We start from the raw sequence: 27,634 nt of genomic DNA on the forward strand, positions 1-27,634 counted from the left end.
ATTAAGGAACAAGATAAAAAGTCTTAATAGCTTGATTTTAAATGTTCAAAGCACGAATTTGTTGAAATTTATATACAACTAAACTTGAAGCTATATAATCTGTCAATAATATATTAAATGTTTGTGTATGGCTTGTGTTTCTGTCCAGATTTCTCTTTCAGACTTTGTTACAGGTTTCTAATCATTGGGCAAAGAACAGGGCAGAAACATTCCAGTGGATACTTGAAAATAGGCCTTTAGAGAAAGCCATGTTTCTCAAACAAAGTAATTGAACGATTGTGATTATCAATAAATTTGCTAACATTTCCTTCTGGTATTTTTGCCAACAAGTTAAGATGCTAAATACATCAGATCTAAAATGATATGATATGATAGGTCTATAGTTTCTGTCCAGTTTAAATATCTAATTGGATCAGTGGTTCTCAACCTTTTTCTTTCCTCTCACATCCCACTTTAAGTAATCCCTAGGCCATCAGTGCTCTGTGATTAGTAAGGGATTTCTTAAGGTGGGAAGGGAAGGTTGAGAATGACTGCTCTAGACCCAATTGTTACTGAAGTATTTTGCTTGAGAAAAATTGTCACTGGCCCATTTCCTTTGGAGTTACGAAACCATGCACATAACGAGTCAATGAGGTACGATTAAAACAGTGGATTTCAAACTTTTTCTTCCTAGTCACATAACACCTTAAGCAATCCCTTACTAATCACAGAGCACTGATGGCGCACAGAGAATTCTTAAAATGGGATGTGAGTGGAAAGAGAAAGGTTGAGAACCCCTGAATTGGATTAATTCATCTTACAATTGAAAAAGAAGCCTAGCTGTATCTCTGCATAATGAGTATGTTGAATTTTAAAATGTTTCTCTCATCATTCAAGTTTATCATCACCTGATTGCACAAAAACAACCCGAATTTAATTTGGAGAGAAACCAGAAAATGTTGGAAACCCTCAAGGATAAGTTTCAGGTTGAAAATCCTTCATCAGAACAGTTTAAGTGGGCAGGAGGATGTTATTGGCCACAGTGGCACAAAGCCTTAAGAATTACGTAAAGGATAGGAGAAGACATTTAAAAATTAAGCTGTGGTGTCAACTTACCATAATAATTGAAAAGGTCTAAATAGCATACATGCCTGTACTTGCAAACATCAACAGACAATTAAATCACCGAGTCTTCAGTTTGAATATTAGTAAAATTCCCTGTCATTGATAAAAGCTGCTCCGTAACATAATTAGTTTGTAATGTATGAGAAATGAAGTTCTTCCCAATGGATCTCTCTCAGATTCTAGCCAGTCTCTGTGCCAAAGATACACATGGTATCTAAATGAATGGAAAAAATATAGGCTGCCATTTTCAATTTAATTAAAGTTCAGATGAGAACAAAGTTAAATTTAACATTGTTGGCTGAAAATTCTTCACTCAGAGGATCGAGACCTGGAATAAGCTATCAAAGGAAGCCGGAGATTCAAAATTTGGAATCGCTGAGCATTTCAAAACTGCAATGGGGGAGGTGAAGTTGACAGTGTGTGATGGAGAACTGTATGTATCGGGAAGCACAGTTGGCATAGCAGTCAGTGTAACGTCTACAGCGATTAGGACCGGGGTTCGAATTCCACGCTGCCTTGTAAGGAGTTTGCACATTCTCCCCGTGTCTGCGTGGGTTTTCCCCAGGGGCTCCGATTTCCTCCCACCATTCGAAGCGTACCAGGGGTATAGGTTAATTGGGCAGCGCGGACCCATGGGCCAAAATGGCCTGTTACCGTGCTGTATGTCTAACATTTTTTTTTAAATACTCTGATTGAACAGGAGCTAAATTAACAAAAGCAGAAGAGGTTCCGTATAGGTTCTCTCATATAGTAGACTTAATTACGAGCTAGTTCTGAACACACTTGATCTTTTACACATGGAATTTCAAAATTTACTTGAATACCATATATTTTGTTTGAAAAAGTACCAATGGTAACTAATTGTGGAAGAATCTCTCGCCTGGTTTGATTGTTGCAGGGGTTTGTGAATGGTGACAGGTTTGCTTCTATCAATTGACAAATGATAACTATTTAAAAATTAATTTTAAGGGCATTGAACCATATGTCTAAACCATCACTTATATACCTAATTCCACTTCTGAAGTTGCTTCATTTAATCTGTATCTCCTGTCAGTTGCTTCTGAAGTTCCCCTTCCATCATAACTGAGCCCCTCAATTAATAACATTGAAAACCCTAAATATGGCACTCCTGGCTACCCACCCGAAGAATCAAACATAGAAATTTCACAGCACAGGAGGTGGCCAATAAGCCCATCTTGTTATTGATATTCCAAAATGACCACCCCATGGTAATCCTCCTGGTTCTACCCTTGCAGGTCACAACTCTTCAAGTATGTGTCTCGTCACTTTTTAACTGTGAAGGCTTCTGTCTCCGCCACCTTTGCCACAATAGCGTGGATCTCCCAGTGGCCACCCACTTCAATTCCCCTTCCCATTCTCTTGCAGACATGACTGTCCATGGTCTCGTGCACTTCCAGACAGATCACCCGCATATTGGAGAAACAACACAACGTCTGGGCACCATCCTACCGGATGGCATTAACATTGACTTCTCTGGTTTCTGTTTAAACCACCCATCATGATCTTCATCACCCTGTCTCCTTTCCTCTAATTCCGATTCTCTCTCTTCCCTTTTCCCTCTCCCTCCTTTTACAGAGCCAAAATCAATTCTCACCTTTCCTCTTATCCAATGGTAAGCTTTTGTCTGTCGGTCCCCTTCCTATTCTTTAATTCAGACACCTGCCTCCTTTTTGCTTACACCTTAAAGAAGGGCTCTGGCCCAGAACGGCAATTATATATCTTTAACTTCTATGGACACTGTGAGACCAGCTGAGTTCCTCCAGCATTTCAATGCTTTTTACTACATTTACAGCGTCAGCAGATTTTTCTGTTAACGCCATCACTCCATTATACAGTGAGCTCCACAATCTCACCACCTTCTGAATAAAGTATATCTCACTTCCCCAACTCAACCTCCTAATGATTGCATTAGGTTTGCGCTGAAGACTGAGAGCATCCAAAATTCATTCTCAGATCACTTTTTTTGCCTCTTCACTTTATGTTCGGATTTATTGTCTAGAGTACATACATGATTACACATACAACCCTAAGATACTTTTTTTTTCCTGTGGGTGAGGCAAAATTACCACTTATTGGCAGTGAGCAGTGCAAATTAACTATACTTGACGTACGCATGTAAATAATGAATTGTAAACAAACTGACTTGTGCAATTCGGAGAATAATAAAGTGCGAAAGTCCTTAAACGAGTCCCTGATTGAGTTTGTGGTTGAGGATTCTGATGGTGGAGGGGTAGCAGCTGTTCCCAAACCTGGTGATGTGAGTCTTGTGGCACCAATACCGCTTTCCTGGCGGCAGCAGAGAGGACAGAGCGCGTGCTGGCTGACGTCGATCCTCGATAATTCATTGATTTCAAATCCTTCCATGATTGCTGACAATTTAAACTATAATCTTCACCAGCTGTCTGGTTTAGCGCTTCCGATAAACTCACTGGAAAATGTAGTCGTAATAGCTTTTTTAAAAAGTATGTCAGAGAATTGCATTAAAATGACATCTTAAGAGTAGAAAATCTGCTTGTCCTGCACCTCCAAATTAATGGAATTTTACTATTTTTGCTCCACAAACAGGAGCAGTGTAAAAAAAATAAATCACATCACTGCAATGTATATAATGCATCGCCTCCCTATTTATTTCAGTAAATGAGGGTCTGCCACCCAAAGAATCCTCAGACCAGGTCAGGCCACTAGGGCGACGCAAGGCCCGGTGGTAGGTTTTAAGTCTCAGGCAGCATTACAATCAAAATAGATCACATGGCTCCAATCTCCTAAAGTCATTAGAATGTATTAGGAATTTGTATCTCAGCAACCTGGAGATAAGTGGTGCCAATGAGCATTTTGTCCTGGCTCTGTCATTTTACATTACTGATTTTTCTGACAGAACTATGAAGCACTGACTTGCTGGACGCTAAGTTTTCATTATGGAATACTCCAAACAGGAACTCGAGTACCCACAGAAGTTGCTGAATTATATGGATGGATTTCTTGTGTCAAAGGTAAGAAGGATTTCACAAAGGCGAGTCAGTGAATTCCTGTCATTGATAACTTTTCAGTCAGATTTAACCCCATATCATAAATGTTGACCATTCTTTTTCTTCCACAGATGCTCCTTGACCTGTGTTCCTCCAGTAAATTTGCTTATTAACTCTTTATTTTTGTTCTGTGTGATTGTTAAATCGTTGAGAGCAATACAATAGTTTTATATTGTTACAAGTCCAGAGGGCCCCAAAACCCAGCAGCAATAGATATGCTCCACAGCAAAGGGTTCCTTAAATGAAAGTTGCTTTGAATTATCTTTGAACATGAAAACAGAATCAAACTTTATCTCTATTAACTTACTTAATGCCCTCCTCGCCCCCCCCCCCATCTAATTCAAAGCGCACGTATGTGTAATATGTATATAAGTTTTTAAAAGTTCTTTGGTTCACAGTCCAATCTCACTGGTTGCAGGCAATTATTGTACTGTGCACAGAAATTAGCATTAATAAAGTTCACCAGGCTTTAATGCTTAACAGATAGATGGTTACCACTCAGGAGGGATCGTGTTGGTTTTCAGAGAGAGTTTTCTCATTCCAGGACAGCCAGTGTCTTGCTGACGAAACTTACCCCCTTTCAGGGTTCTCCAGATGATAACTGTGAGAAGTGCCTTCACGTTCACAAAATATGCTCGAGACAAAAGTTGAGAACAAAAAACATTTATTTACATTTACAACATTGCAAGGTTGGGTACTCTCCCTCTATCTCGGGAAAGTACACCGAGGGCGGGAAGCTTCTTCGTTTTTATACATTTTTCAATTCACCTCCCCTTACATTTTTCTTACATTTATCCTTCTTGGATTGGTTTGGCACTTTTCCCTATTCACCTGACTCTTGACTGACTCCGACTTTCTCCTATCCCGTACTCACACCTCCTTTCCCCACCCCCTTTTAAACAAGCCCTTTGTGTGTATGTGCATATTTCTATATCTGCTTAAATTCCCCTGTTATCTTGTCTCTACTTTTTAATGCGCCATTTTACACAAAGAACATTTTAGCTATCTCCTTGTGTTTTCTACCTTCTATAATTGTTTCTAAGTTCCATTAAAATAGTAACTGTTTCTAAACTCCTACAATAATCAAAAAGTAACTGTTTCTAAACTCCTACAATAACCTCTCTCTTTCAGGTAACCATATAAACCATATAACTACTTAACAGGCCAGTTCGGCCCTACTAGTCCATGCCGTAGCAAATCCTCACCCTCCTAGTCCCACTGACCAGCACCCGGTCCATACCCCTCCAGTCCTCTCCTATCCATGTTACTATCCAGTCTTTCCTTAAATGTAACCAATGATCCCGCCTCGACCACATCCGTCGGAAGCTCATTCCACATCCCCACCACCCTTTGCGTAAAGAAATTTCCCCTCATGTTCCCCTTATAATTTTCCCCCTTCAATCTTAAACCATGCCCTGTAGTTTGAATCTCCCCCCACTCTTAATTGAAAAAGCCTATCCACATTTACTCTGTCTGTCCCTTTGAAAATCTTAAACACCTCGATCAAGTCCCCTCTCAATCTTCTACGCTCCAGAGAAAAAAGCCCCAGTCTGCACAACCTTTCCCTGTAACTCAAACCTTGAAATCCTGTCAACATTCTCGTGAACCTTCTCTGCACTCTCTCTATTTTGTTTATATCTTTCCTATAATTTGGTGACCAAAACTGTACACAGTACTCCAAATTTGGCCTCACCAATGCCTTGTACAATTTCACATAACCTCCCTACTCTTGAATTCAATACTCCGATTTATGAAGGCCAACATTCCAAATGCCTTCTTCACCACACCATCTACCTCAGTATCAGCCTTGAGGGTACTATTTACCACAACTCCTAAATCCCTTTGTTGCTCTGCACTCCTCAATTGTCTACCATTCAATGTATATGTCCTATTTAGATTTGCAAGAGTTCCTTTCTGTTTCACCTATTCCAAGGGAAACACCAGCCAGTCAGTCCTCTCCTTTGACCAGGGAGTCTTCCAAAGCTTACCAGCTTGTCCCTGTGGAACCGATGGCGGTATCTCTCCTCTCTCACTCCCTCCCATTCTGACAGCCAAGCTGTTCTCCTTCTGCCTGCAAAGATCGCAAGCTCTTCCAGACAGCAAACTGTTTTTCAGACAAAGCTACTGCTGCCTGTTGCTACATTTGTTGCCTCTTGCAAAATAGCAAAAGTCCGTGAGCTCTCTGCAAAACTGCAAAAATTCTGTGTTTTAAAGTGTCTGTGTGTGACCTGCTCTAACAAACCTTTCCCAATTGATCTCCCAAACACCTCTTCACCCTCTGTCACAGTATTCTTTTAGCCATAACTTAATTAATGTTTACATTAATAAAAGCATTTTGGCATAGGAGCAGAAGTAAGCTATTCAGACCATCTAGTCTGCCCCGCCATTTAATCATGAGTTGATCCATCCTCTCACTCAACCCCACTCCAACCTTCTCACCATAATCCCCGGCTAATGAATATCCTATCAATCTCTGCCTTAAATGCACCCAATGACTTGACCCCTCCCTCACACACACACCACATGGCAACAGATTCCACAGATTCACCACCCTCTCGATAAAGTAATTTCTCTGCATCTCTGTTTTAGGTAGATACTCTTCATTTCTGAAGTTGCACCCTCTTGTCCTAGACTCCTCCACCATGGGAAACAGAGATACATTTGTCCTTCAAGGGTGCCATACCATTTAATGGCTGACCCTTCGCATCAAGCCCATAATCCTTCCAAACCCCCATTTTGTATTGTTACAGGCCCAGAGGATCCCAAAGCCCAGAAGCAATAGAAATACACCATGACAAATGGTTACTTAAACAAAAGTTACTTTTAATTATCTTCAAACATTAAAAAAATCAAACTTTAACCTATTAATATTTACAACCCCCTTCTAATTCTAAGTGTACGTGTATGTAATGTGTATAAGTTCACAAAAGTTCTTTGATTCACAGTCTAATCTCACTTCTCACTCCTCCAAATTCACTGATATCAGGCTGTTCTTACACTGTGCACAGAATTTATGAATTTTCACCAAGCTCTGTTGCTTAAATAGATACCCCTCAAGAAGATTATTTTCAGTTTCAGAGAGAGATTTGTTGCTCGTTGGACACAGACAAACTGATTCCTTCCGATCAGCCACTTCCGTGTCTTGCCGAATAAACTTTCCCCATCAAGGTTTTCCAAACGATATCCTCTTCTTCTGCAGATCACCACAGAGTTTCTTTTGTTTCCCTTATTTCAGGTGAAACACTCTAGCCAGCCATTTCCTCTTGTATGGACCACAAGGGTTTTCAACAGGCTGAACTCAGAACTCACAACCCATCTTCAAAATGGGGTTTCAGCAAGCTGCCTGTTTGCCATGACTGCAGAACTGCAGAAACCAGTTCTCTCTCTCTCCCTCTCTCTCTCTCTGCTTGGAAAGCCACACGACCGTCTTAAAACAGCAAACTGCATCCAACAGATGGTGGCACCAGACCCAAACTTCTGAGTCCGTTCATCTGTTGCTTTCCAAACAATAATCCATTACCGCACAGCATATCCAATTTACACCTACTTGTGAAGTCTCTATAGGTATTCTTCAAAGTTTTTGCAAAGACACCCGGAGCCTGGACTGTCTGGCTCGAACAAAGCTCTAGCATTTTAGATTAGATCTGTTTTGTGAAGTGTTTGTTTGTGACCTACACTACCCCCGCAATCTATCTCCTTCAAAAACATATGTATATAAAATATATAATCCATCACAGTATGGATATATTTGTACAAAAATCCATCCATTCCATATTTAAAAATACACAAAGGCATTTAGCCATTTTCCTCAGTGTTTTCCTTCCAATTGCAACATCTTTGTATCTCCTCTTCCTGGTGTTTGACCCTGATGTCAAGAGAGATAATTGCCTTCTATTCTGTTCATCGAGACCCCTTGATATTTTTTGCTTCTCAAATCTTTCAGATTCTTCTGAAGAAAACAATGCCAATCCATCTGATAATTCCTCATAGCTACAATTCACCACCTCTCCCAAAGTCCTTTTAAACCTCCAGTACAATCACATTTCTCTTCTGACGTGGTAACCAGAACTGTGTACAGTTGTGTCCACATAAGTGTTGGATGCAATTTTAGCATTTTTCTCTTTCTTTGTGGCAAATAAAGGAAAGTAGCCCGAACGCATTTCAAGATTCAAGGTTATTGTCATGCAATTAATAAAATAGAAAATGTGATATTACACAAAATTTCCAGGCAGATAAAGATTCACTATTAGCAAACATTGCCCAGTGCCAGAGAAAGAGAAACAAAAGAGACTCCCTCCAGAGTCACTGAGTGTCCTGGGATTTGTTTCCCTCAGCAATGCAAACCATCAGCAATCTGAGCTCCAGATGTACACCTCTGACGTGATCAGGAAGCCTCCAGCACCCTCTTGTATCCTAGTTCCAATACCTAGAACCCCTCCAGCCAGTCGTGAGCCTGTCTCCAGCATTCCGCAACCTGGGTGCGAGTTCCTTGACTGCAGGTGCCCACGTCCTACGTGGGTTCCTCGCCTTGAGTCACCAACAGTCCGGCTCCTGTGTGTTCTTCAACCTCAGAGCCCCTCACTGGTTCTTCAACTGCCTTATGAACTTAATTAGAGTCACAGAATGTATCGAGGAGCAATAAATTATTAAGCATTGACTCTGCCAGCAATGCCAGTATTCAGAAACCCGAACAAAAAGACGATTCTCATCATGATGTAATCTCCAGGTATGAGTGATGGGAAACTATCCTCATTCTAACTGGGATTAATACTGTCCGTTTACACAGTCAAGTGAATCAGGACAGTTTGTCATTTCGAATGAAGCACCAATAATCTGTCAGTCTTGGGACTTCTGATGCCAAACTCTCAGATTTTCCAGTACAATTTTTTTTCAGCTATGACACAGTGATTTTTCCGTTTAAAGGGAGGATTGGAAATAGGGTCTCAGAGTGTTGAATGAGAGCAAGGGAACTGACAGCCAGCTGAGCTTAAAAGTAGAGTGGGAAACAATTCCCGTTGATTTAAAAGGGAATTGTGGGAAAGTGTCCATTGGCTTTAAAGGGAATGTGGGAAATAGAGCCCGTTGAGGTTAAAGGGAATGTGGGAATTCATGGCCTTATTGAGTTTAAAGAGAGCATGGGAAACAGCCCATTGGAAATAGACATTAAAGGAAATGTCCAAAACATCAACCAGTATGTTTAAACACATTGAGCACTGGAATCCAAGTTCGGTGAGCCAGATACTGAGCAGGATTTCAAAACAACTAAACAGCAGATTCTTGGAGGGCGTCAGCCATTCTTACCTCAGCTAATAACAAAGAGAAGTGAGTTCATCTACAGGATTAGTGTCCTCATCTTCCAAAGTGGCATGGACAACAGTGGGAGGTCATCCTGCTGAATGTGCGGAACTATCATAAATGGGAACTGGAAATATTTTCTGAAAGAAGAGCCTCTTTTCCTCTGGCACCCTGCACCAGGAATTTACTGGGAGAGGGTCCAGTGGAAAAGGAGCACTGTCCGAGCACCCGGCATCAAATGGCTTCATTTCACACTGGGGATTAATCGCCTCGACCCCCTATACATATCCTGGGTGTTTGCTGACGCCGGCGTGCTGATAAGTGGAAGAGGGGCAGCAGAAAGTCACCTGTTTCCAGATGAAGGCAGAACACTCTGATCCCCAGAGATGAGTTGAATTGAGTGGAAATCCCAGTTAAGGGGGAGCCCAGTGGAAACGGCACAAAGGGCCTCCTATCCCGGGACACCGCACGGCCAATTAACTGGGATGCCGGCGGAAAAGGGGCTAATGTGTTCTCATCCAGAGGTTGGTTGAAATCTGGAATGCATTCCTTGATGGGACAGAGACAGTCACAACATTTAAGATGTTTTTTTTAGATGTGCACTGGAATTGCCAAAGCAAAGCATATTAAGGGTTCAGAGCTGGGAGATGTGAAAAACATAAAAAATCTACGAGATGGACACATTGGGATGAAGTAAAACATGAAAGGTTGCTGTGATTGCACTCAAAACACAGAAATGCTGGAGGGACTCAGCCAGGCTCGCAGTACCCATAGGAGATAAAGATGTATTACCAACTGAGCTCTTTCTCAAGGTATGTAAACAAAGTCAGGCATCTGAGTTAATGGCTGGGGAGGGAATGGGGGAAGGATGGGAAGGGTGGCGGGAGTCCAGACCAACAGATAAAAGGTGTTAATTGGATATGATAAAAGGTGAGAATTAATGAAAGGAGACTGAGGGAAAAGAGAAGAGAGATGGAGCTGAGGGAAAGGAATCAGGGATACGAAGATGGGGGGACTCTGAATGGTCTCTTTTTTATTTCTCTTTCTCTGACACTGGGCAATTTCTTCTGATGGCAAATCTTTGCCTTACAACAGACTAAATGCAATTTTGTGTAATAATACTCCTGTTTTATTGCGTGACAATAAAAGAATCTAAGTGAGACCTCAGCAGTGCCTTATAAAGCCTCGACATCACATCCCTGCTCTTATGTCCTATTGCTTTCTATATGAATGCCGACATTGAACTTGCCTTTTTTCACTACTGACTTGACCTGGAGGTTAACCTTTAGGGTCTCCGGAATGAGGACTCCCAAAGACCCTTTGCATCTCTGAATTTTGAATTTTCTCTCCATACAAATAATAATCTGCCCTTTTATTCCTTCTGTTACGAGTCCGGAGCAGCAGTAGATATGCACCACGGCAAAGGGTAGCTTAAACAAAAGTTGCTTTTTAATTATCTTTGAACATGAAAACAGAATCAAACTTTGACTGATCTCTATTGACTCACTTAACCTATTTAACCCCCTTCTAATTCTAAGCGCACGTGTGTGTTTGTGTGTGTGTGTGTGTGTGTTAGTTCAGCAAAATTCTTTGGTTCACAGTCCAATCTCACTGGTTGCAGGCAATTCTTGTACTGTGCACAGAAGTTAACATTAATAAAGTTCACCAGGCTTTGGTGCTTAACAGGTCAATGGTTACCACTCAGTAGGGTCCTTGTTGGTCTTCAGAGAGAGAGTTTTTCTTGTTTCAGGTCATCACAGAGTTTCTTTCTGTTTCTCCTATTCCAAGGGAAACACCAGAGAGCCAGTCTTCTCCTTTGACCAGGCCGTCTTCCAAAGCTTGCCAGCTTGTCCCTCTGGAACCGATATCTATGTCTGTCCTCTCTCTCACTCCCTCCTCTCTGGGAGCAAAGCCTGCTTCTTTTCCTGCTCTCTGCTGCAAAGATCACATGACTTTCCAGACTGTAAATGTTCTTTTCCAGACGGAGCTGCTACTGCCTGTGTTACATTTGTTGCCTTTTGCAAATGGCGGTCCATCGTGAGCCTTTGAGTACTCTTGCAAAAGCTCCTGCAAAAATTCTGTTTTAAAGTGTTTGTGTGTGACCTGCTCTAACACAATTTATCTCCCAAGCACCTCTATATACTCTGTCACACTTCCACCAAAGTGCATGACAGTACACGTTTCAACATTGTATTTCATCTGCCCATTCTCTTAATCTACTGTAGACTCTCTGCAGCTTCTCCATTACATCATCATTACCTACTCCTCCACCTATCTTAGTATCATTTGTCAACTTAGCCACAAAGCCATTGATTCCACAAACCCGGTCATTAACATGCAACTTAAAAAAGAAGTGGCCACAATACCAACCCCTTTGGAACACCATTGGTAACTGGTAGCCGTCCAGAATAGGATGTTGTTGGATCGTGATTAAGGATCACAGTTAGCTACTGATCAGGATACTGGAGAACACAAGAAAATAGAAGCATACTCTTAGCCTGCCCCACTATTTTATATGATCGTGAATCATCTGCTCATGTCCTCTTCTGTTCCAGTTACTAGAAACCATTTAGACCAACCACTCTCAACCTCTTTTGGCCTCTGCTCGAAGTTTATGGGCCCCTTCCCTGTGAAACCATCAAGTTTAGATTTCTTCTCCTACCAACGACATAAAGAGCATAAAACATATTAACGTTACAAGAGGTGAAACAAAAGTTAGTGTAGCGGTTAGTGCAACGCTATTACAGCGCCAGTGTCTTGGGTTCAAATCCGGCGCTGCCTATAAGGAATTTGAACATTATCCCCATGTCTGCATGGGTTTCCTCCGAATGCTCTAGTTTGCTCCCACCCTTCAAAACGTACGCCGTTTGTAGGTCATTTGGGTGTAATTGGACGTCATGGGCTTGAGAGCCTGTTACCTTGCTGTATGTCTAAATTTAAATTTAACTTGGTGGGCAGGGGGAAGGGAGTTGCATGGAGCCTCATTGAGAATGACTGCTTTAGACCAATTTTATGAGGATTAATTTGAGTCTAAATATTGCATCTTCAAAGAAACAAATACAGGATACTGAGGAAGAAAGGGGTTAAAAGCCAGTGAGAGTATAGCCAGATTTTGCAGCATTTTAGTAAGGTGGGTGAGGCAATTCTAAAGGACCAATAGCTCAAAGACTAACTATAGAAATTTATTTTGAACCAAACAGCTTGAGCAATGTCTGATAAGAGGCTGCCAATCTTATGTTGTAACCTAATGTGTATATAAGAAGCCGAACAGGAGTGTGGGTATGACAACGGCTCTGTATACGCTTATCTTTGTGAGGTTTTTCAGTTGGTTGTTTTTCCAGACTCTGTGTAGTCTTCCAAAAGCGCTATTTGCCTTGGCGAGTCTGTTGTCAGTTTGGCGGGCAGCAACCTCCTTTGAAGAAGACCGCAGAGCCCACCTCACTGACAAAAGGCAAAGGAGAAAAAACCCAACACCCAACCCCAACCAACCAATTTTCCCCTGCAACCGCTGCAACCGTGTCTGCCTGTCCCGCATCGGACTTGTCAGCCACAAACGAGCCTGCAGCTGACGTGGACATTTACCCCCTCCATAAATCTTCGTCCGCGAAGCCAAGCCAAAGAAGAAAGAAAGAAGATATAAGAAGCAATTGTATTGGGTAAGAATGTATTGTGTAAACTTTTGGTTGGGCCAAAAGGGCCAAATGTAACTCGACCCATGTGTAGACTGAACAAAGGAAAGTTGTGAAACACAAGTGAGCCAGTCTCTGCTCATTGCTTACAGAGAAAGCATATCTATAAGGCATTGAACAGATAGCTCACAATTCTGGTGAACAAATTAGTCTGACCAGGATGAAAGTTTGGGTGTCATCATAGTGTGTGCTCCACCGAAAGAACTGGAATCCACAATACCACAGAGCAAATGACTAGCATGTCCATTGATATAGATTCGTGGAGCAACACAGAAACAGGCCCATTAAATCCATGTCGTCCATCACATCATATCTATTCTAATTTTATGACGCATGGTCTGTGGAATAATAGGCCTTGGTGATTCAAGGGCTCATCTAGATGCTTCTAAAATGAAGAATATGAAATAACAGGAAATAAATCATAACATGATTCTGGTTGCAGACAATGTTTTCTGCCTGCGAACTGGGAGTGTTTGATCTCCTCCAGGAGGACACTGTTCCACTGTCTTCCGATGCCATCGCAGATCGCCTTTGCACCAGCGCGGATGGTATGGAAAGACTACTCTCTGCATGTGTCGGACTGCAGTTGCTGGAAGTCAATGAACGTCAGGGTGAAGGTATTCAAATTATGGGTGTTTCTCAACTAACAAAGTATATTGCGCATGAGTGCAGTGGGAAATTAGGGCTTGCAGGACCCCATGATGTTTTGTTTAGATGATCAAAGCTCTGGCTGTTTAGAGCAATGGTTTTCAAACTTTTTCTTTCCACTCCCGTACCACTTTAAGTAATCCATATGCCATCAGTGCTCTGTGATTAGTAAGGGATTGCTTAAGGTGGAAAGAAAAAGTTTGAAAACCATTATTTTAACCGTACCTAATTGACTCGTTATGCGTTACAAAGAAAATGGGCCAATGGCAAGTTTTCTCAGCCAAAATATTTCAGTAACAATTGGGTCTAGAGCAGTGGTTCTCAACCTTCCCTTCCCACTCATATACCCCTTTAAGTGGTAAATGTTCTCGTGAACACACATAATAACATTCTACAACCTTTGAATAAGTGGGACACTTACCCCATTATTTACCCCTCAGGCTTCTTCTTCTGTGTTTGTCCAGGCGAGTGGTATCCAAATGTTCTACAACTCTTATCACAGCTGATCTCAGCAATAGTTTCCTGACTAGGAAGAGTGCTAGAGCCAGCAATGGAGTCCCACCTATACTTGGATCAGCACCAACTTCCTATCTCACACAGGAAGTCTGAACGTGACTGTTTTAGTCTGTTAGGTCAGTTCAATAGAAGGTCCTCAGTCCAAATATCCATGTCACTTTCACATTCAAATCCTTGTGCCCCACTCTCCCACTAACATGTCTGTCCATGGCCTCATGCACTGCCAAACTGAAGCCACCTGCAAATTGGAGGAACAACATCGAATATTCCATCTGAGCCCTTTCCAACCAGATGGCATGAACATTTACCTCTCCAGCTTCTGTTAGGCCCCTCCTTCCCCCCTCCTCTCTCTCTCTCTCTCCTCCAGTTTCCACCCCTTCCCTCTCCATTCAGAGAGCTAGCCCCCCCCCCTCACCCCTATCATTTTCCAGCTTTTTTTTTCCTCCTGCCTCCCTCCCATATCCATCTATGACCACTTGTCTGTGCACCTCCCCCTGCCCCATCCCCCACCATTTCATTCAGATGCCTGCTCTTATCTTATACATTGATGAAGGGCTCAGGCCTGAAATGTTGGTTATATGTCTTTGCTCCATAAAGGATATTGAGTTTCTCCAGCGCTTTTGTGCTTTGAACTGCAATCACAAACTTTTTAGTTTAACAAATTCTGGTGCAAGGTGAGTGAAAATCAACAGGTCAAGTAGCAGCTGCGGAAAAAGAAACAGCTCTTGCGAAAGAGAGGAAGTTTTAAGATGTAGAGAAGTTGAGGGAGTGACCAAGGGAATATGATTAAATGAGGCCAGTGTTGCTCCGGGGATGCCAAAGAAGTCTGTTCATTGGGTGGATGGGGATAGTTGAAACAAATTTGTCTGTGCTTTTATTTCCCCCAGTATGCATCATCTTTTTAATACAGTTTTACTCCTCAATATGGGCCTCTGTGTCGTAAATGAGTTTTTAACAATATGATTTTAATACAAACCATTTTTACTTAACAATCGCATTTGGAAATCTCATTGAATGCACCAATTCATTGTGAAATCTGGCAAATATTTTTGCATATTCTGAACAGTTGGTCCTTCAAATGTTGCTCAGAGAATGGTCAAGCAGCACAGCATGGAAGCAGGTCATTTGGCCCACCCTGTTCATGCTGGCCAAGTCCTTGATGCAACCAACTTTAAATGTGATGAAACTTACTTTGGAAAACAACATCTGCCGGAAAGAAAAGGCATTAAGTTTTTCCTTTGCATTGCACCACAGAGAGGATTAATTGCACATAAACATAAGTTTTTTTTTCAATGTGCAGCCTTGTACAGCAATACAGATTTGTCCAGAATCTACTTGACCAAGGCAAGTCCCAGAACTCTGCACTATTCAATTGCATACTATTCACAAACCATCTACAATTGTTTTTCCTACTTGACTGATGCCATCAGGTAAGAAAGCTTTGTTTAATTCTTTGTTATAGTCGACTTCAAGGTGCATTAAAGCAAGATAAATTTCAAAAGTTTGTTGAATACGCAGGGCCTATCAATTATAGTCAGGCTTGTTACCATATTTATGCCTGATAAACCAAGATAAGGGGCCACAGAGTTAGCGTAGTGGTCGGTGCAACGCCTTTACAGTGCCAATAATCAGGACTGGGGTGCAACCCCCCCCTCCACCCCCATCTGTCTGTAAGGAGTTTGCACCTTCTCTCTGTGTCTGCATGGGTTTTCCCTGGGGACTCTGGTTTCCTCCCACCATTTGAAGTTTAACATATAACAGTTTATGGGATGGAAGCAGGCCATATCGGCCCTTCAAGTCCATACCGGTTCACTCAAACAACTCTGCTAGATACCCCCACCCATTCTCTGCCCATAACCCTATACTGGGGTTGTAGGTTAATTGGGTGTAAATTGGACTGCACAGACCGGTGGGCCGAAATGGCCTGTTACCGTGCTGTACGTCTAAGTTTAAAATTTATGTGGCCTTACATTGTCAGAGAGTTATTCATACGTCTTCTACCAACTCATTGTAGCTCGCTCAGAGGTAGAGCTCGCACCTCTGATTTCAAGCCACCTCGGTTCTAATTTTATTCTTAAATTTAATTTTATTTACAACAAGGTAGAAGCTGATTCTGGCAATTGAGACTTGTGCCACCCAATTAACCTACAGCCCCATGCATTTTTTGGAGGGTGGGAAGAAACCAGAGCACCAGGGGGAATGTACAAACTCCTCACAGGTAGTGTTGGATTCAAACTTGGGTCACTGGCCCAGTAATAGGACCTCGTTACCGGCTACACCAACCGTGCACCCCCCACCCCCACCCGGACTCTTGTTTGGAATCGGCATGATCTCTCTATGTCCACATGGGTGTTTCTTGCACACATTGCAGAGATGGGCTGGTCAATAGGTTAATTGGCTGATGTAATTATCCAAACAGTTGGAGGTAAGAGAGTGGGGAAAGGAGGAGGGGATGTGAGAGAGAATACCTTTCAGGCAAATGAGTGAGGGGACAGGATTGTTGAGGCTAGTCTGAGAGAGGACATAAATTCAATGGACCAAAAAGGGTCACCTTCTATGTCATCAAGAAATAGAAAATTTGAGGTGGAACTTCCAGAACTCTGGCTTTGAATGACTGAAAGTCGAAAGAAAAGAACACAGAGCATGTGTTCAAGAGAAGAACACAGAAAATAGGAGCAGGAATAGACTCCCAGGCCCTTGTCAGCCACACCTTTCAATATGACCCTGGATGATATGTTAGTCCTTTGTGTCAATTCCCTGTTATTCTCAATTCCTCAATCTTTCAAATATTTATTTATCTTCCCCCTTAAGTATATTTAGTGATCTGGACACACTCCTGAGATATAATAAGCCTCAGAGAGAAGAAAAGCCTATGTACTTCAGTTTTAAATGACCCCCACCCCTCTCCTTATGTAACTTTGTTCCCTTGTTCAAGGCTCTTCCACTGATGAAAACCTCACAACGTGTCTGCTTTCAACAAAGGTTCCCGACCCAAAATATTGACTGACCAGGGCATCAAAGGTTAAGAAGAGAAGGCCGGGCAGTGAGGCTAAAGAAATTTCTCCTCATCTCTGTTTTAAATGAGTACCTTCAATTTCCAAGACAGTGCCCTCTTGTCCTGGATTCACCCACCAAGGGAAACAACCTGTGTCTCACATCCATCCTTCGATATTTAACATTAATTTTAAATTTTATTTGTTCCATGTTTTGTCTTCTGCTAAATGAATGCGTAACTTAAAGTTTTCCAACAGCGTTGTGGGATGCTTTGCTGAAATAGCGGTGAATATAGATTCGACGGGAGCTTTTGAAAGTCACACTGCAGTCAATACAGAAAATTCTGCAGGGCTATGGGATCAATGAGGTGACATTGATCAGTGAGCTCTTTCAAAAAGCCAACATGATTACAATGAGGCAGAGAGCCTCTTGTGCTTGATAATTTGATAAATGTGTATCCACCAAGATGGAAAAAGAAAATCTTGGATTTCACCCAAAAAAAAACTAATCGTTCTTAGTTCATGAAATGCTTATTACAAGTATTGATCCATAATTTCAGTGAGAATTTATCTTTCAATATTCTTCCTCAGGGAAGGGAAAAACCAATATGAGCGTGCATTTGGTGTTTCTTCTCATCAACTCTTTGAAGCTCTCTACAGGTATGTGTTTACATTGCTGTGATATTCATTCATCCCTGTCAACTCAATATCAAGAAAATGGATGAAACTTTCATTCAATTCAATATTAGATTGACTCGGTTGTTCGATGTTTTCCCAACAGTGTTCAATCATGTCATCAGAAGACAACCAGAATTTTCCATGGAAGATCAGTTAATGGTAGACGTGCAATAATCATCCTCCAAAACAACTTGTGGTTTGGAAACTGATAGCTGGAATTTATGTAAGATGACAAAAATCATTACACAAGAGACTGAAGTTGCTGGAATGTAGAGCAAACATGAACAGCCTCCTGGAGGAACTCAGCAGGTTGACTAGCATCAGAGGGAGAAAAAGAATGGTTAACCAACCATCAATACTTGATGGACGGTCGCGGCCCATAACTTCGACCGCCCTTTCTCTTTCCCTGACCTTGCTCGACCCGCTGAGTTGCTCCAGCAGATTATCTTTTTTGCAGTCGTTTCACAAGGTGGTCCGAAGCCTCCTTTTTCTCCCCTAAATAATGGATGGAAAATCTTGACAGAGTGGTGTGTCAGGGTTTGTTCAGTGGGTTGCCCTCCATTGAAGATGGAAGGTTCCCAGAATGAGATTTAAGCTCAAAAATCCAGGTTGATGTTTCAGTGCAGCACTAGACTGTGTACATCATATCAAACTTTTACTACTTGTCAAATGATATAAAGAGGGAAAGGAGTAATTATTTCCAAGTGTCCTGGCTGATCTTCATGGCTTGGCCTCGCGAACAAAGATTTAGGGAGGATCGTAGATGTCCTTTGAGTCTGCACCATGGATTATTTTTAGGTGGAGTGCAGTGTGCATGGTACTGGCCCTACCCTTTACACTTGGGGTTTATCTGCCATGGCCTAGCAAACTGGGATGGTGACATCCAGGTCTTCCGGTTGTAAGTGTTACGTCAGGGTGTCCTTCTAGATGAATGGCTTGACAAGGCTAATGTGACCCTTCGGTCTGTGTTTGAAATCAGAGTTTTCCTTCTATTAGGGTGGCCTCCAGCCAAGGCTAATGAGCCCAGCCAACCCGTCCAGTTATACTGCCGGACTCTCAGTCGCGCCATGACGTAGCAAATTCAGTGAAAAACTGGGCACTCCAACAAGAAGGTACTGCTCCGGATGCCATGTGCATGACCTCCTGGCTGGCAAGCCAGACTGATACCTGCCTGATACCTGAGCCTCAATAGTGATGACGATGTCGTGGCCCATGCCTCAGGCCAACACAGGAAATGGCCGTCGAACGCAGTGACCAGCAAAACATCACGTGGGCTGGTTTTCCCTAAGGCCGCTGGCAGAGCGGTGAAACTGGCCAATCACCGCCGGTGGATTGCAGGGGGCCCAATCAGGCCCGGGCATCCGAGGTAACCAATTGGCGACCGGCCCGCTCAAGCCATGCCCTGGTGGTGACGCGGCCGAGCTGACTATAAAAGGCAGAGCTGCCACTAAATAAACTCCGTGTCGAATACACTCTACTGGTGTGTGCGTCTTTCTTCTCCTGCGGATTCAAACTACAGCCTTAGGGATATAACCAAGAGCTATAGCCTAGCTGTAGCCACAGCGACCTCTCACAACAAGCTTATTGTTATATACACTGTACCATGTACTTTGATTCTTCCTTTGCAATAGCCCAACAGGTACTGAATGATAAAACAAAGCCTACAGTAGTAAAAAGAAATAATAAAAAAGACAGATTTATAATAAATATTCACATTTACCAAAGGCAAGAATAAAAGTGGCATTACAATAATGTAGTTTTTGTGATTTTGGAGCAGTCCCTGATTAGTGTAACAAGGGGAGGTTCAAGACTCTGATTGCCACTGGAAAAAGACATTTCTCCACGTGCTGGTTTTCAGCAAACATGTACATAGATCCCACATTCTGGGTTCCCAAACCAGTGCAAATTACCCCTTCATGGAAACTAATAAAAATCTCATTGATGTGTGAGAGAGAATAATTTATTCTCAGTGGAATTTGGGAGGCTGAGGGGTGACCTCATCAAGATGTACAAACTTAGGAAGGGCATAGATATTCAGAACCCTTCTTGCACAGCAAAGGGGTCCAGCACTAGAAGTCATAGATTTAAGGTGAAAGGGGATACATTTGGAAGGAAATCAAACAATTGTTTAAAAAGTGAATCACGTCGGCATGCAGAGAAGTTGAAAGGTTTTTTTTCATACTTGAGGCCACTGACTCGTGGTGCGCCATAGGGTTCAGTGCTGGTCCCACTGCTAGTTTGTCATCTATTTCAAGGGTACAGATGAAAATTAACTCGGTACTGTTCGCAAGTTTTCAGATGACACTAAAGCGTCAGGTACTGTAGATGGTGAAAATAGTTGCCAAGAGTTGCAGCTGGGCCTTGGTTGGTCGACCAGGTAGGCAGAAGAGTGATCTATGGAACTTAATACGTCTGAGAGGGGATTTGATAGAGGAAATTATGAAAGGAATAGATAGACTAGACATAAACAGACTCTTTCCCCTGAGGGCAGGGGAAGTTGGAACAAGAGGGCATGAGTTAAGGGAAAGGGGGCAAAACTTTAGGAGAAATATTAGAGGATGCTTTTTCACTCAGCAAGTGGTGGCAGAATGGAATGATCTTTCAAAAGAGATAGTTGCGGCAGGGACCCTGCTGTCATTTAAGAGAAGGTTGGATGTGTACATGGAGGTGAGGGAGTGGAGGGTTATGGGCAGAGAGCGGGAGGGTTGAGCTAGGGAGTTGTTCAAATGAACCGGTGTGGACTCGAAGGGCTGACTTGGCCTGATTCTGTGCTGTAAACGGTTATATGGTTATATGAAATGTGAGATCTTGCATTTGGAAAACTAACATAGCCAGGACTGACATACAGAATGGTAGGGGTCTGGGCAGTAGAGTAGTCTCGAAGTACAGGTCTATAGAACTTTACAGCACAGTACCAGCCCTTCAGTCCACGATGTTGTGCCACCATCCTGCAGCAGGTTTAAGGTGAAGGGGGAGAGTTTGAATAGGAAACTGAGGCTTAACAATTTTCACACAAAGGGTGGTGAGTATGTCAAATGGGCTGCCAGAGGAGTTCATTGAGGCAGGTGCTATTTGCTATCAGCAGAAATTGCCCAGTGCCCCTTTCAGACAGAGAAAGAGAAGCAAAATAAAGTTGTCCCAGGGTCAACGAATGTCCATGGCTTTGCCTTCAGTGCTCCCACAGCCTCCGCAGACACACAGTCTTCAGTCCAAACCATCAGTAGCCCGATTTCCAGATGCACCCTTTGATACCATCAGGAAGCCTCCAGCACCCTTGGCACTCTCTTGCATCTCAGTTCCCTGAGATATCTGGTGCCCTTCAGCCAGTCTCCAGCAGCCCACAGCCTGGCGTGAGTCCTTTGACCACAGAGGCCTGCAGCCTCCATGGATTCCTCACCTTGAGTCACCATGAGCCCGCCGCCTGTGTGTTCTTCAGCCTCAGAGCACCTCACTGGTCTGCCACAGTGGTCACCACCCCATAGGTCATCTCCCTGTTGATGCCCTGCACCAGTCCTCCACTTCCCTGCAGTCTGCAGCCTCTCATAACCACAGCAAAAACATAGGTGCCGCTATCTTGGGCCAGAACCCAAAGTTGTGGGATTTTAAAATAAACTATTGTTGGCTCCTTTAACAGGCCGTTTAAAGCCTGCATGGGGCCAACAACTGTTGGATCCAGCAGGGGGAGCACTGTGACTTCGCAAGTCCGCACCTAATGCATACAGGCCCAATGCAGGCAGATGGGCTTTATGTGGGTGGGACCTTTTCATCAGCGGGTTGGGCTGAAGTGCCCCTTTCCATGCTGTGCGACTTTTTCTCTCCATGATCAGAGTGATATGGAGTAATTAGCAGTTCTAAAGACTGTTAAAGTAGGAGACCTAAATGTTTAAAGCCGATAGGTCACGTTGAGAGATTGGGGGAAATCAATAAATATGAACTTAAAGTGGAATGATTGGTGGGCTTGAAATATAAGGTGACACAGGATAGGCTTGGACTGCTTTCCTGGAGTGGAGAAAGCTTAGGGCTGGCCTTGCAGGGTCATTGGGGGGCATAGATAGGGTGATTTTTCAAAGTCTTTGTTGCCAAGGTAGGAAGCTGTAAACTAGAGGGCACTGACTTCAGGTGAGAAGGAAGATATTCACACATAGGACAGTGAGAATATGGGACATGTTATCAGAGGATGTGGTAGAGGTGGCTACAATCGTTTAGAAGACATTTGGACTGGTTCATGGATTGAAAAGGGTCAAATGCCACTTTCAGGCAAATGGGACAGCTCAGGTCAGTCGGGCCAAATGGTCTCTTCCTATGTTGACGTGATTCTAAATAAAACTCTAGTTGGGTTACTACTAGAGCATTGCATTCAATGTAGGTCCCTAATTTTATGGTAGATATAAAGATCTATGAGAGAGAAAAAATATATATAAAAGAATGTCTCCACAAAGGAGGCATTGTAGCTATAATCTTAGAACAGAGGATCCAGGAATATTTTCCAAGTAGAAATGGAGGAAAATTGCTGGATTGTCCCATGACCGCTTTAGAAAGCTGTTCCATTCAGAGGATAATTGAAAGATCAGGAAAAACTCAGAGAGCAGTGGTTAGGATTTGGAACATTGCCTTCAGAAATGATCATAACATCAGTGCTTTCAGGAGGCAACTGAGTAGGCACATGAGAAGGAATAATTTTCAAGGCTATGGGGAAAATGAGATACTGAAACTAGTCAGGCAAACAGCCTCCCTCTGCACCAATTTTATGGTTCTCAGAGAGCTTGAAATAGACTGGCTGAGCTCCTCCAGTAAATCTGTGTTTTGACTGCTGTTACGAGCCCAGAGGACCTCAAAACCCAGATCTTCACCAAGACAAATGGTTACTTGAACAAGAGTTGCTTTTAGTTATCTTTAAACATGAAAATAGAATCAAACTTTAAGATATCTCTATTGACTTACTTAATCTATCTTTACTCCCTTCTAATTCTAAGCGCATGTGTAGGTAATGTATGTGTAAGTTCAGAAAAATTCTTTGATTCACAGTCCAATTTCATTTCTCATTCCTCCAAGTTCTTTGGTTGCAGACAATTCTTGTACTGTGCACAGAATTTAATATTTATAAAGTTCACCAGGCTTTGGTGCTCAAAAGGTAAATGGTTATCATTTAGGAAGGTTCTTGCCACTTTTCAGAGAGAGATTTGATGTTCCAGGCCATCCACAACTGATGTACTTCCATCGGCCACTTCAGTGTCTTGCCAAAGAAACTTGCCCATTCAGGGTTCTCCAGATGATAATCTCTTTCTTTCAGGTCACCACAGAGTTCCTTTTTGTTTCCCTTATTCCAAGTGAAACATTGGATAGCCAGTCCTCTCCTCTTGCAAGAACCACAAGGGCTTTGACTAGGCTGAACTAAGCACTCACAACCCGTCTTCCAAATGGGGTTTTCCACAAGTTTGCCGACTTGTCCTGTTCCAGTTGCTGCTGCTGACTGTAAAATTGTAGAATTGATCTCTCTCTCTCTCTCTCACACACACACATACACACACACACACACACACACACACACACACACCCTGTTGACTCTCTCTGCTTGCAAAACCACATGACCCTCTTAGAACAGCTCCAGACTGTCTGCAGCTCCCACAACCTCTTTCATCTGTTGCCTTTTTGTAAACAACAATCCACTCATAAAGTCTCTTGGGCACTCTCCAACGCTTTTGCAAAGGCTCCGAGGCCTCGATATGTCTAACATGAGCAGAGCTCCAGTATTTTAATTAAGATCTATTTTAAAGTGTTTGTATGTGACCTACACTTACAAACCCCGCCCCAATTTATCTCCCAAAAACATATCCATATTCTGTCACACTGCGAAAATGTTAGCTTCATTCCTGGACAGTTTTTTTTTTCGTCTGTTATTTTAGCTCAGCTGTTAGCCATTCAGCCGAAATGGTTTAATTAAAACTGCTACTAATATAATAGCTTTTGTATAGCATTCGTACTCACTAGTGAATGATTACCATTATACAACAGGTCTGAGCAGGAAATGCTGAACTTTATGCAGCTGATGAACTCAACCTGGAATATGTGCGGAAAGGATGTGGTAACAGCTTTTGATCTTTCATCTTTCACGGATATCTTTGATCTTGGAGGCAAGTTACTACAATGCGCAACTAGTTTCTATTAAACTTCTCCCCCAAGTCTCTCTCTCTCTCTCTCTCTCTCAGCCTCCCTCTGTCTCCTTTGCTCCAGCTCCCCTCCCCTTCCCTCTCCATTTAGAGGCCTACCCCTTCCCCCCCCCTTGCTCTTCGGCTTTTTTCCCACTTCTACCCTCCTACCTCTATCCACCAATGACTTTTTAATCTGAACTCCTCCTCCCACCCTTCCCTCCTCTCCTCTATCTCACTTTCTCCTACTTTTCTCGTGTAATTTATTTACTGTTGAAATATAATTTGTAGCAATATTTGCAATGTAATGCTGTGGCAAAACTTGGTGACAAGTTCGTGACAATAACTTCTAACTCTCCTCCCTCCACCTTTTTAGTCGGTTTCATTGCCTGCTTTTTGATGAAAGTTATGTGGCCACCTGTGTTTCTCCAGGACTTTTATGTATTGCGCTGTAAACCTAGTGCCTGCAGAGCTTTCCTGTTTAACTCAAATTAAAACCAATTTGTGAATCAATTTGAATTTTCTAAAAGTACGCTTCTCTTTTTTAAAGGCTGCACTGGTGCGATAGCAAAAGAATGTATTGCTGCGTATCCACAATCGAGGGTAACTATATATGATCTTCCAAAGGTTCTGGAAATGGCAAGGAAACATTTTGTGTCCCAAGATGAAAAGCAGATTCTATTTCATGAAGGTAATTAGAGCTACAAGAATGATTGGATGACAAGAAGACTTCATAATACACACAGATCTCTTCCAACCTCTTTGACATTGATACCCACCGACACAGAAGAGATATACAGCATGGAAACAGGCCCTTCAGACCCTTGTACCCAGACAAGTCCTATTTACGAGCATTTGGTCCGTAGCGTTTTATGCTTTAGTGATTCAAGTGCTCGTCTGGGCAGATTTTAAGTGCTTATAAGAATCACTGTCTCCATCAGCCAGTCAGTGAGTTCAGATTTCAACAATACCCAGCTTAAAATTAGATTTAGACACACAGAATGGCAACAGCCTCTTTCGGCCCACAAACCCATACCACAGCCAATCGACTTGCATGTTTAGAATGGTGGGTAGAAACCAGAGCACCCAGATGAAACACATGCAGTAACAGGGAGAACATGCATACTCCTTATGCCCAGCTCCAAGTTCAATCCCGGGATCGCTGGCTCTGTAACAGCATTGCGCTGACCGTGTTGGATTTCATCCTCAAAGCCTCTTGCAGTTTACCCTAATGCTATGAGCTTTAGCTTTCGGCACTTCTGCTACTGGGAAAAGTTTCCGACTATCCACCCTGTCAATGCCCCTCATGATGTAGAATGTTTGTATCAGTGCCCCTCAGTGCCTCCTCCTTTTCAAGTGAAACCAGCCCAGCCTTTTCCTCACTCCATCCCCAGCAAGGTTCTCCTCTGCACTCATTTCAAGTATCACCTCACCTTCCAATAGTGTGGAAACAGAACAGTACACATTCATCTGTGGCTTAACCAATGCCGCACAAGGCAATGATTTGTGTCACCCTAGCCAATAAGCTGTCACTTCGTCTCCAATACTGACACACATAAGGTGAGAAAACTACTCGTCGAAGAGAACTGTGGAAACTAAGCATCTTAAGTCACCTATTCCTTCAGGCACACATCATATACAGTATCTTGTATGAGACTGCTTTTATACGGAAGTCTAAGAACTTATTTTGGTGATAAGGGATAAATGAATTACAACCTAGATCTATGTTCAATGTGTTAATTTGCGCTGTTGAGGACCGCCAGTTGCTCCCATGTTTATCACATCTTTTCTCCTTAACGCAAAATACTTTGAACATTTCAAAGTTGTTAGAGGAAGAGATTAAGGTGGAAAATACCTTCCAATTGCAATTGGATTTACCAATTGCTGTGGTTCCCACAAAACATCCTGGATCAAATTATGATGGAAATATGTACATTGATGAACCCATGGTGGTGGGGGGGTGGAGGAAGGGGGAAATAACATGGATTCGCAACGTGACCACCTCAGGAAGTCCAGAGATCAGAAGTGGTGGGGGAGGGAAATGTGGGGTAACTGATTTTTAAAAAAATTTTGCATGATTTGATAAATTTTGGTGTTTGATATTGGGGAGAATTTTGCCTCTGGTCACCAAAACTAGGAAAGTATGAGAATATTAGTGGAAATTTTTTTAAAAATTAGACGTACAGGTAAGAGGCTCTTTTGGCCCATGAGCCCATAGCACCTGATTACACACAAATGACCTAATACGTTTTGAATGGTGGGGGGGGATTTAGGGCACTCAGGGGAAAAACCCACACCGACACAGGGAGAACATACATTCAAACTTCTTACAGACAGTGTGGGATTCCAACCCTGGTCCTGATTGCTAGTTATGTAACAGACGCCCCTCTTCCAAATCTCATCCGTCCATTCAGTGCCATTGGCTTCCTGATTCCAATGGAGCCAACTCTCTGTAGGTAATTAGAACTGATGCTGGTAACCATGGATGATTACAGTTAAGCTGCATTGAATTATACATCGTTACACGTACTGACATACAGTTAACAATTTTGTTGCCTGTGTTATCCACCAAATCTGTATATAATAAGCAGGTAGTGATGGAATAAAAGCAAAAAATGAAGGGGATGGTGTTGCAATTAAACAAAACAGATGAGCAAAACAGAGCAAACAGTGTTAGAAAGGTTTATAAATGGAAGGTCCATAACAGCTGGAAAGACATGCTCTTTGATTCTGGAGGATCCTATTTTATTCTGCCAATATAAAACAGGATTCGGTTGGAGAAAACTGGGGTGGGTCTTTTAATCTGGCAGATGTTTTCTCAAGGCAGCAGGGAATTTAGATGGAGTTGATGGAGGGGAGGATTGTTTACATGACGGTCTGAGGAGAATGTAACCTTCTGCCTCTTTCTCCCACTCCTTACTGCTACTCAGTAAAACCTTGCTGGGACATAAATGGATGTCAGCATTAGAAATGGTTACACGTTGGGCAATATTGGTCTCTGAGCTACAGCAAGGATTAAAATGATATTAAGTGAAACAATAGCGTGGATCTCCCAATGGCCAAGCATTTAATTTCTCCATCCCATTCCCTTGCTGACATGTCTGTCCATGTACTGCCAGACTGAAACCACCCATAAATTGGAGGAACAACACCTCATCTTCTGACTGGGCACCCTCCAACCGGATGGCATTAATATCGACTTCTCTGGCTTTCGTAAACCCACCCCTGCTTCCCCTGACGTCTCTCCATTCCTTGTCTTCTTTTGCATAGACATGATAAATTCCACCTTATCACATCCAATAAACACCTTTTGTTGGTCTGGATTCCTCCCCCATTGTTTGAATTCTGATATATCCTTTTCTGATTCTTTTTCCTTGAAGAAGGGCTCAGGCCTGAAACATTGACAATTATTCCAGGTGCTTTCACACTGCCCCTGTTTGAACACAACCAACACTGAATGGGAGGGGTCATTTTCATCCCAGTACTTACCCACCAAGGTAGGTAGTATCAGAGCCAAT

General features: G+C 42.6%; 1 protein-coding gene across 1 annotated transcript in view; it reads left to right on the plus strand.

Annotated features, from left to right (window-relative positions):
- The first annotated feature begins 4,004 nt into the window (after window positions 1-4,004).
- LOC138739618 (acetylserotonin O-methyltransferase-like) overlaps window positions 4,005-27,634 on the plus strand; it is a 28,348-nt gene continuing 4,718 nt past the window's right edge. Inside the window, exons 1-6 of the mRNA XM_069892015.1 lie at window positions 4,005-4,115; window positions 13,578-13,752; window positions 15,600-15,729; window positions 17,884-17,952; window positions 23,983-24,101; window positions 24,667-24,807. Of these exons, the coding sequence (XP_069748116.1) occupies window positions 4,041-4,115; window positions 13,578-13,752; window positions 15,600-15,729; window positions 17,884-17,952; window positions 23,983-24,101; window positions 24,667-24,807 (709 nt within the window). The 5' untranslated portion in view covers window positions 4,005-4,040. The remainder of the gene's footprint in view (window positions 4,116-13,577; window positions 13,753-15,599; window positions 15,730-17,883; window positions 17,953-23,982; window positions 24,102-24,666; window positions 24,808-27,634) is intronic.

This window comes from Narcine bancroftii, chromosome 7 (genome assembly GCF_036971445.1).
Source record: "Narcine bancroftii isolate sNarBan1 chromosome 7, sNarBan1.hap1, whole genome shotgun sequence".
Taxonomy (NCBI): Eukaryota; Metazoa; Chordata; class Chondrichthyes; order Torpediniformes; family Narcinidae; genus Narcine; species Narcine bancroftii.